Source organism: Silurus aristotelis, assembly GCF_946808225.1.
Source record: "Silurus aristotelis genome assembly, chromosome: 25".
Taxonomy (NCBI): Eukaryota; Metazoa; Chordata; class Actinopteri; order Siluriformes; family Siluridae; genus Silurus; species Silurus aristotelis.
The window spans coordinates 12,506,611-12,517,941 of NC_139598.1; the positions used below are offsets into that span (position 1 = coordinate 12,506,611).

The 11,331-nt window shown below is 39.2% G+C and overlaps 1 protein-coding gene across 1 annotated transcript; it reads right to left on the minus strand.

The window, feature by feature from the left end:
• Positions 1–1,061: 1,061 nt before the first annotated feature.
• On the minus strand, positions 1,062–11,027 carry frrs1l (ferric-chelate reductase 1-like). The gene is made up of 5 exons (XM_083530048.1): positions 10,679–11,027; positions 4,355–4,439; positions 3,566–3,704; positions 3,094–3,340; positions 1,062–2,142 (listed from the first exon to the last, which is right to left on the minus strand). Exons 1-5 carry the CDS (start codon positions 10,872–10,874, stop codon positions 1,970–1,972), a joined length of 840 nt encoding a protein of 279 aa, XP_083386174.1. The 5' UTR covers positions 10,875–11,027; the 3' UTR covers positions 1,062–1,969.
• Between the last annotated feature and the right edge of the window lie 304 nt (positions 11,028–11,331).

The following is an 11,331-nucleotide window of genomic DNA, read 5'->3' on the forward strand; positions in this document are numbered from 1 at the left end:
TTTAAATAAAATTCGGTTTGATTTATCACATTAAGCCACATTAAGCGTTTTTTCACGTTAAGAATTTTGGAATGTCCCGTGTATATTGGTGAGCAAAGTCAGAAAATTTGCCTGAGTGAACATTCCCTCGCACTCATGCAATGGCTGGAAATTTGACTACCAAATCAGCAAGATATAGACCACCAAAAGTCTATGCAAGATCACACCCACAGCACCATCAATCCATTTACACTGGAAATAAATTATGGTTAATATTAAACTTCTTTACTGTATTATGTTTTTTTTCCCATTAAATGTTGCCTATGTGCACCTTATGTAGTGCCCTGGTTAGTTTTGTGTATTTCTGTGTTTTGTATTTTTGATTACGGTGTCTTATGTAGCACCTTTTTCCCCTGGGAGAACATTTTCTTTTCACCGTGTACTGTACTGTATATGGTTGGATTACCAATCACTACTTGAGTTGACCTGCCACTGTGTATAACAATAAAAATTTGTAATGCGACTTTGCCATTTTTGTCTTTTTTCAACCAACAGAGAGGGAAAAATTGTAAGTAAACTTTCTTTCAGCTTCTCCCATTAGGGGTCACCACAGTTGATCATCCGTATTCATGATCCGCATGTTTGATTTGGCACATGTTTTTACGCTGGATGCCCTTCCTAATGCAACTCTCCCCATTTATCCGGGCTTGGGACCGGCACTAAGAGTGGCTGGGGTTGGTTCCCTGACCGGGGATCAAACCCGGTCCGCAGCGGTGAGAGTGCCGCATCCTAACTAGTAGACCACCAGGGAACCTAGGGGAAAAATTGTAAGTAATAATGTATAATATTTCAAGTAATGACATGAAATATATTAATTGAAATGTCCAATGAATTTCACTAATGAAAAAAACCCACTCAAATCTGAGGTGATCTGTGTGATAATGTAGCATTGCATTAGGCTGCCTGGATCACATCACCCTGTATTGAATTATTTTCCTATAACATTAATTCAATTAAACATTAATAAAACATTTGTATTTTACTCCTTAATTAATCCATTGGAAACGATAAACAAACAGCCAGGGTGGTCTACACTGTTTAATAATGAGATATCAGTAGCAGATAAACACTGAGTTAGTAAATGCAAAATAAGGTGTCGACCATTTATGTAGAATATAAATAAATGTTACAGAAAAATATAAAGTCAAAATAGCACATAAAACCAGACACACCCGAGTGAAGAGACTTGTGTCTGCCAATTGGTTCAGAAAATGCTGGCATGCTTCAGATGGTTCGCAGTTGCTAATACTATTGTCGTGCGGCTGGCTTGTGTTGCGGCTGTATGTATGCCATCTGTATGTGGGCTTAAAGTTCAAATTCATCTCTCAAAAGATAGCAGACTAGGCTTCACTGCCATAATATTAGATACTATAAAGGACTTCAGTCTGTTACCCAGTCATTATTCTAGACATGTCTGCTGTAATACTAATAGCTGCTTCTAATTCTTTGTCAAAAGTTACTGATGTATTTTTTTTCTCTCTGGAAACTCCTAGTGATACTGGAAGCAACTGTGATGCTATTGTGAACAAACTGGCACTTGCATATACAGTATTTGGCACTCGATTTGACAAGCCATGAAGAAATACAACAACGTATCTGGTATCTAAGTATACCAGAAATACTTGTGAGAAAAAAAAGCTAAGACATGTCATCTCTATGAACTCTGAGCTTGATTAATATGTTTTATAGCAATATAGCTTTCTTCCTACTACTGTGTCTGTACTGCATAAAACTAGCTCGCTGCAGATGATTGGCTCTTCCTGTTATTTTCAATACATAGATTTGTTATTATTATTATTATTATTATTAGTATTATTAGTATTATTATTACTCTATTATTGCTGCCTGTCTCTAATGCTTTTAATTCATAATAACAATCCCTGCCTGATTTCATGGTGAGATCATGTCTCCCACTAGTATGTCATCATGGTTATGGGCTTCCCATTAGCAGGTAGAATGTGAGTGCCACAATCAGCAGGAGACAGAATGGGGAGGAAAACGTCTGGTAGGCTGTAGCGGGCATGAAAATGTCCTGATATTTATAAATGCTTATCATGTGGTCAGACACCGGAGGGTTGTCGAAGTCGTGCCTCGTAATGGAACCTGGGGAAAAATAAAGACAGGAAGGTTAGCACAGACAAATATGTGGTGCGATACTGAAATTGCAAAAATGATGCCAATTCTGTGTAGAGTGGAGTAATATCCAAATATTGATTGCCTTAAAGTTATGGATAACCTAGTAACTATGAGACATACATACTGTATATGCACCTATCAATAGAGATGTAACCAAACAGGAATGCATTATTTGTAACTATGCAGATAATGTATTCGAATATACACACACCATCCACTTTAATAGGAAAATTCATAAAGCTCTTCATTCAATTTTGGATGTTTGATGTAAGCTTTAACTGAAGCTCTCAAACTGTATTTGTATGATAGTATGTATTGTGCTGCTGCCACAGGGTTCAATGATTGAAAAGGTGCATAAGTGAGCAGGTGTATCGATGTTCCTATCAAAGTGGATGGTGAATGTATTTTGTAGGTAGTAGGGAAGTTCCTATAACATCTGGTTGAGAGTAGAGGTATGCTGTTACAAACCCCACTTTTAAAAAGGCTTTTAGGAGAAGGGGAAAGTAACATAAAAAGACACTTGAGACAAAATGGGCAGTTTTACAAATTATTAATATAACACAACAAAACAGTCAGGCAAGATGGAAGAATTTACTGTCCTATGGGTGCTCAGATATGAAGCCTGGCATGATATAAAGCAATACATGATGCATTTTTTTAATAAATTAGGCCACCAAAAATATTGTGGACAGGCACAAACACAACAACTGCATGAATGGCTTTTAAAAACCTGGCCTGCCAAATCTCTAACACAAAAACAACTATTTGACTCATCTAATAACTGAAAGATCCAGATTTTACAGATCATTAAAAATAAGGAAGAAACACACATACATGCAAACATATACAGTAGTACATACAACAGTTTCACACAGATCCGCATGATGGCATTGCTTTACTCCTCTAACACACATATACCTTGTATAGCAGGTCCCCAGGCAAACAGATAGTACCAGCTGAGATGCAGGTCTACTAGAGTTTCCTCGCGTGGCACGTAAAGCGGACGCTTGAAGCGACAAGTCACCCGATTGTTCTCGAAGAGGCCCTCCTCATCCCGTGCAGGGTTTCGCCTGATCTCTTTGGCCCACTGGCCTACGTTATAGAAATGATGGATTCTTACACGCCCATTATCATCGTGGACACAGCCCATGACATCATCACCTCCCTGAGAGAGGAATTACAGTTTATCACCATGATTTCTCTTTAATCCATATACATGGGTTTACATTATTACATTATTTACATTAAGAAATATCTGCAAGTTTTCGGATTATTGCCTCTAAATACAAAAAGATCAAACATTTTAGTGTAAAAATTAAGGGTAAATCTGTAATATAAGCCCTTGCTCATTTCAGATCCACATTTTAATTAGCATTTCTTCTATAAATACCATTTTCTTGTCAGAAGAAAAGCCGACAGCAACCCAGCCGTCTGTGTCTGCACTCATCTCGAACTCAACATCTGTGCCGATACGCCTGTAACTCAGGAAATATTCGCACGTTTCCGCGTCACAGCCTGGCTTTCCATACCTATACACATACACACACATTCAAGAGACAAAAATTATATATTGCTTATCAGAGTTCAATCATTTATTCAAATGTATTACTTTGACAGATTTAAGTGACATTAGTGACATGAACTGAATAAAAAACAAAATGAATAAACTAAAGCGACTTAGTCAATTTTATGTGTTTTTTTTAAACAAAATTTGATATATAGGAAATAAAACATTCAAGTATGCTGCCAAGAAGAAAATAATCCAAAAACAGTAAGGTGTGATGATTTTATTTGGATTACTATTAGATTACTTCCAAATAACAACATGAAAGTTGACAATTAATACAAATATATCCATGTACAGTTATGTTTCATGGTGTAGAAAGTTCAGAAAACAAATTAGCCATAAAATATGTGGAGCATCTTCCATACATTACAATGTCTTGGAATGACTACGTTCGTTTAATTCTTACAGCTGGAGCTACTGTAAGAGCTGCTAAACGAAATACTGTATACTTCATCAACATCCCCTGAATGATCAGAATTAAGAATTCAAGATTGCCATGGTAGGAGTATGCTCTCATATGTAATCTATACATTTATTACATATAGTATATAATATATAATATATACTGTAATTACTATAATTAGTTTATTACAATTTAAACATTAAGTTCACCTGATACAGCCTTTCGTTACTCCACAGTCGCTGACTCTAATGCGGGCAAAGGGGTCAACAGGTGGTGCAGTTGGGAAAGGATACCCTGTGTGACACAAATCAGACAAATGACTGCTTAATTCAATGAATTACATTTACTTCATAACTGTCCATCACTGGTGAAATCAGGCACTGTTGTTGGGTGAGGAGGCCTGGGATGCAGTTGGTGTTATCATATGCAGTTTATATCAAAGGGGTTCAGTAGAGTTTAGTGGATCAAGGTTCTCGAAACTCTATTCCAACCTTGGAATAAAATGTCAGCATTCTCTTTGTGCATTGGGAAATGTCATGCTGGAACAGGTCTGGGCCAGTGACATAAAGCTGTAATGCTACAACATACAGACATCCTACACAACATTCTTCTAACTTTGTTGGGGGAAAAAACGCACATGTGGGTGGGATAGCAAGTGTTCTATGTATGTGCATTTGGCCATATAGTGTAAAAGCTTGAAAGAGCTCAATCAAAATACCAAAGAACTTGAACAAACGTTGTTGGAGAATATGCATAATTTGCAAATTATTATATAGGGTATGTCGGAGCCTCACCAATAGAATGCATAGGGTCTGGTGAAGCAAAATCACATTCTTCAGGCAAGCAAGTGCTAAACCTTTTTTCAGAAAATCTCTGTAGTTTGAGTAGGCCATTCTAATATGTTTAGCATATGTTTATATACTATAATATACAGTGCACTCAGAATGACACTGATCATCCATGAGATGTTTTTACAACATGATTGGAATCCACTTGTGGTAAATTAAGGTGATTGGACACGATTTGGAAAGGCACACACCTGCCTATAGAAGGTTCCACCGTTAACAGTGCATGTCAGAGCACAAAACAAGCCATGAAGTACAAGTAATTGTCTGTAGACCCCAAGACGGGATTGTATTGAGGCACAGATCTGGTGAAGGGTACAGAAAAAATTCTCCAGCATTAAAGGTCCCAAAGAGCACAGTGGCCTCAATCATCTGTAAATGGAAGAACTTGGGACTTTTCTTATAGTGGGCCACCCAGATGGTCTACAACCCGATGGTTACTCCGAAAGAGCTCCAGATGAGAACCTTCCAGAAGAACAACCATCTCTGCAGCATTCCACCAATCAGGCCTGTATGGTAAAGTTGCCAGATGAAAGCCACTCCTCAGTAAACAGTACATGACAGCCCATATGGGGTTTGACAAAAGGCACCTGAAGTACTCTCAGACCATGAGAATCATATCTGTAGTAAACGAGGCACTGCTCATTACCAGACCAATACCATCCCTACAGTGACAAATGGTGGTGGCGGCATCATGCTGTGGTGATGTTTTTCAGTGGCAAAAACTAGACAGGATCGAGGAAAAGATAAATGCAGCAATGTATCAAAGCATCCTTGATAAAAACCTGCTTCAGATCGCTCTGGACCTCAGACTGGCACAAAGATTCATCTTCCAACTGGACTACAAAACTAAGCGCACAGCCAAGGTAACAAAGGAGTGGCTGCGGGATGACTCTGTGAATGTCCTTGAGAGGCCCAGCCAGACCCCAGACTTGAACCTGATTGAACATCTGGGAGAGATCTGAAAATGGCTGTGCACCGACGCTCCCATCTAACCTGCTTGAGAGGTTCTGCAAAGAAGAATGTGAATAACCTCCAAAAAAAAGGAGCACCAAGCTTGTAACATCAAACTCATAAAGACTTAAGGCTGCAATTGGTGCCAAAGATGCTTCAACAAAGTATTAAACAAAGGCAGTGATTTCTTTAATTTTTTATTTTTTTATAAATTTGTACTGTGTTATTATGGGGTATTGCTTGTAACATTTTGAGGAAAATAATGAGTTTAATCCATTTTGAAATAAGGCGATAACATTAAATGTGGAAAAAGTGAAGCACTGTGAATACTTCCCGGATGCACTGTAGCTTTAATAGCATAATTCATCTTATTTGGAGTATTTGGAGACTAAAACAGATTTTTGTTTTTCGATTCTCCTGTATTTGCCTTAATCAATCTTGCCAGCCCTAAACAGTTTCCTGCTGATAAGTAGTCTAATGTTCTTAGAGTCAAGAGCAGTGTTATCATCAACCTGCATTCTCAATCCCTTGCCTACAAGATTCTTTAAACAGATAACTCCAGAGGTAATTGAACCTGTTTTAAAAATAATAAACTCTTCCATTAGCACTGGTTATGTACCAAAATCCTTGAAACTGGCAGTTATCCACCCCCTTATTAAGAAACCTGACCTTGACCCATGTCAGCTGTCCAACTACAGACCAATATCAAATCTCCCCTTTATATCCAAAATTTTAGAAAAGGTTGTAGCACAGCAGTTATGCTCACACCTACTTATGAATAAAAATTTTTAAATGTATCAGTCAGGATTTCGGCCCCATCATAGCACAGAGACGGCGCTAGTTAAGGTGGTAAATGACCTGTTATTGGCCTCTGATCAGGGTTTTTACTCCTTACTTGTTTTGCTCGACCTTAGTGCAGCTTTTGACACCATTGATTACACTATACTACTTGCTAGACTTGAGAACGTTGTTGGAATAAAGGGAACAGCTCTGTCTTGGCTCAGGTCTTATTTGACTAATCGCTATCAGTTTGTTGATGTAAATGGTGAGTTCTCCACACTCTCTGAGGTAAAGTTTGGTGTTCCTCAAGGATCTGTCTTAGGCCCTCTGCTTTTCTCTTTATATATGCTGCCTCTTGGTGAAATTATTCATAAACATGGGATTCGCTTCCATTGCTATGCTGATGACACACAGCTGTATATTTCAGCAAAGCCAGATGAGAGCGATCAGCTTAACAATGTTGAGAAGTGTGTAAAGGACATTAGACAGTGGATGCTTGATAACTTTCTTTTGCTAAACTCAGATAAGACAGAAGTACTTTTACTAGGACCACATGCAGCTAGAAGCAAACTTTTCGAGTACGTAGCATCTCTGGACGGTGTTTCTGTTTCAGCGTATACGGCTGTCAAAGACCTTGGTGTTATTATTGACCCTAGTCTTTCCTTTAAGGCTCACGTGAATAATATTACCAGGATCGCCTTCTTTCACCTTAGAAATATTGCTAAAATTAGAAATATAATGTCGTTACAGGATGCAGAAAAACTAGTCCATACTTGTTACTTCTAGATTAGAATACTGTAACGCTTTACTGTCTGGGTGTGCGAGTAAGTGCATTAATAAGCTTCAGTTAGTTCAGAATGCAGCAGCAAGAGTCCTCACTAGATCTAGGAAATATGACCACATCACCCCTGTATTAATCAGTCTACACTGGCTCCCAATTAAATCTCGCATTGATTATAAAATACTACTACTGACGTATAAAGCACTTAACGGTCTCGCACCGCAGTATCTGAGTGAACTTCTGTACCAGTATGATCCTCCACGCCTACTTAGATCAAAAGGTGCTGGCTATCTGTTGGTTCCTCAAATAATGAAGACTACAGCAGGGGGCAGATCTTTCTTTTATAAAGCCCCACAGTAATGGAACAGCCTTTCAATCAGTGTTCGGGACTCAGACACAGTCTCAGTTTTCAAGTCAGGGTTGAAAACATATTTATTCAGTCAAGCCTTTGATCAGTAGATTTTTTTCTTAGGTAAAGGCTCAGATCTGGAGGGAACATGGATATAGAGTGTTTGGTGAACTGGGATATTTGTATGCTGTCGTCCCCTCACATTCACACGTTCACTCAGGTTTGTTGACGGTGGTGTGGTGGGTTGTCTCTTATCCCAGAGATCCCTCATGTCTGTATTACCTTCTGGTTCTCCCTTTTCGTTATACTGCCACAGCGAGTCTTGCCGGAGTCCAAACTGCACAGTGACATTAACTTTCATACAACAATAAGGACACTTAATAATCCATATCCTTTTCTTCCTGTCACCCTCTTCTCTCTCTCTCTCTCGGTCGAGTTAAACTTGCTCCTGAGCCTCTAGTGACCACTGTACCTGCCCCTCTCCCCTCCGTGGATCTTCCCACTTCGTCCAAACCTGCCTCTGGATAGTGTTCTCTTCGACTGGAGGCCACTCTGTGCAGTTAGGGACGGTTTCTCATCAACCCCTTGGGTGGTTCCACGAAATTCCGGACTAAGAAGGGGCGCTTTAAGGATGGATTGGACTGTAATTAATGTCAACAGTCTCGTACACTCCATAATCGTTTAAGATATTTTTATAGACAAGGCATATTTCTTTAACCATATTTTTTCATAACGTCAATTGATGGAGATCAGATGTCCGCAACCACTGGGCTGTACTGTACTGTGCCTGCATTCTTTGGTACCAAGCTGAACAGAAAGAATAATTATTTTCATTGACTTTTGCAGTCTGCAGGGTGGTTTCTAAAAAAAACAAACAAAAACACTATGCCAATTCCCTGCACTTGTAGGTGCAATATGTTTTTCTATGCATTGAAAAATTTATCTCCAACTGGTTCTACATTATGGTAAGCCGAGTTCCTTTTTTAAATTAAATATGTAATCATTAAATTATTATTTAAATTATATAATATGTAATATTAATTTAATTAGCATATTATTGTGTGTGACTGTCAGGGAGTCACCAGTCACACCTCCCTCCAATGCTCACACTCTCACTCAGCCTCTCCCTCCTACTAATCACCTACACCTGTCCTCCTCATACTAATCACCTACACCTGTCCTCCATTTACTCATCCCCTTTATAAGGTTCCTATTCCCCTTCACTTACCGTCTGATCTACAAGTTACGACCATAGACCACCCGGACTTCCCACCACTCTTGTTCCCTGTGCTTCCATGCTACTGGCTAAGCTTCTAAGGGAGCACTTAGTTAAGTGTACCATCTGCTCCAGTTTCCTCTCTCATGTGTCCGTGACAGTGACACCCACTCTGGTCCAGTCCTTGAAAAAATTCGTCTTGCTTGAAACCAGTCCTTGATGCAAAAAAATTTGAGGAGCACTGCTTTAGATCAATGCTGTCTGACTTCAGTTCTTACTTTTGTACACTGTACACTTGCACAAATTCAGGGATTTGTAGAATCAGACTTAAGTGTATGATTAACCAATTATACCAAGCAGGTGCTAAGGTTTAAGAACAGTCATTAACTGAAACAGAGTCAATTGGAGGCTTAGTGGGCGAGGAACAGCCAAACTCTGCTACTAAGGTGAGGTTGTGGAAGACATTTTCATATCACAGGTCATATACCATGGCAAGACTGAGCACAGCAACTAGAAACAGGGTATTTATACTACATCAGCAAGGTCTCTCTCAGGCAAAGGTTTTAACGAACACTGGGGTATTTTTTAAAGGCACAAAGAAACGGGCAGTTTTGAGGACCGTAAATGCAGTGGTCAGCCAAGAAAATTTAATGCAGTGGATAAAAGACACATCATGCTTACATCCCATCAACATCACAATATGTTCAGCAGCACCAAGTTCCTTGCACATTTGGGGCTGCATTTCTCCAAATAGAATAACAAATTATTGACGGATACTTATCCACCATGCAATACCGTCTGGAAAGCGTCTGATGGACCCAAATTTATTGTGCACCAAGACAACAACAGCAAACATACAGCCAATGTTATTTAGAACCATTTTCAACATAGAGAAGAACAAGGAGTCCACACAAGTCTGTCTGGGTTTACATAAAGAGACAGAAGGATTTGAAGCCTACATCCACAGTAGATCTGTGCTAGTTCTCCAAGATATTTGGAACAACCTATCTGCCGAGTTTCTTTAAAAACTGTTTAGTACTGTTTAGTACTGATGCTGTTTTGCATGCAAACAGTGGTCACACCAAATATTGATTTGATTTGGATTTCTCTTATGTTCATTTACTTTCCATTTTGTTAATTGATAAACTATTAACACTTCTCTTTTTTCCAACAGCATTCTAACTTTACAGCAAGTGCCTACAACTTTGCACAATATTGTGTATGGAAATGTTTAAATCGAGGGGAAATAGAAACTAGTATTTCTTAGTAAATAACCTGTACTACTACTCTGTGTAAGGCATAGGGGCGTGGCCTAATCCCCAGTCAGGGGTGCTGACCGCGGTGCTGAAAGACCTGCTTCCAAAATGAACGGGTGTCTATCCGACACCACAAAACCACAAAGCCACACAGAAAAAATTTTCTCCAAATTATATACATGTTCATAAAATTCTGACATACGTCCTTTGAGATAAAAAAGATTAGAGTAGGCTTTGAAATAAGATTCCTATTTATTTTTTACCAGGCCTACAACACCACAAGTCGCACAGTCACCAAAAGACAAAATACATTCCTCAGCAGGACTGATTATTAGGAAGCCAGTTGTAATACCTTCGTCTGAAAGGTATCTAGACACCAGAAATTCTGAAGCAAAAGTGCTGTAGGAATCCTTGTGGTGCTCGTTGTGTCCTGGTTCTCCCTGCTCGCCATGGCCGCTGCGGCGCGTGTTTTCTTCGGTTGGGCTGCCTGTGATCAGCCGCCAAAGGCTCGGCTCCAGCAGAAGCAGAAAGACATGCACAAGAAACATCCCCAGAGGTTTCTTTCCAGATTTATTTATCAAACCCAAAAGAAAGAAATGGCGTGTGAGCTTTGAGTGTCATTCCAGTGCCTGATATTTAAGCCGATTAGATCACGTTTATGAATGAAAGAAATGCAGCTAATAATGGTAATGATGCTCTGGACGCGGCCAATATGGCTGTACCAAGTACCTCAGAGGGGGGTTCTAGTATGCACAATGGTGCTTTGGCTAAAATATAAATTCCATTTAAAAATGTGGACATTTATATTTGACATTAATTTTCTTCAATCCATTATATAACACAACATTAGACCTAATAAGGCTTATCATTTTGTCAACCGATATATTCTCAAGAACTCGGTTCCCCTATCGTTGCACCAGTTTCTCTCGCCCTCTTCATATTGTCGTACTGAGACTGCCACTGTGCAACTCCAATAAGAGAGCACCACGTGTCTGATGGATCAAA

Excerpts from the sequence above, each read along its gene's own strand:
- frrs1l (XM_083530048.1), bottom strand. The coding sequence starts at position 10,874 with ATGTTTCTTGTGCATGTCTTTCTGCTTCTGCTGGAGCCGAGCCTTTGG. Across the intron at positions 4,440-10,678 it reads TAGATACCTTTCAGACGAAG|GGTATCCTTTCCCAACTGCA; the intron begins GTATTACAACTG and ends TGTGTCACACAG. Across the intron at positions 2,143-3,093 it reads CTGGGGACCTGCTATACAAG|GTTCCATTACGAGGCACGAC; the intron begins GTATATGTGTGT and ends ATTTTTCCCCAG.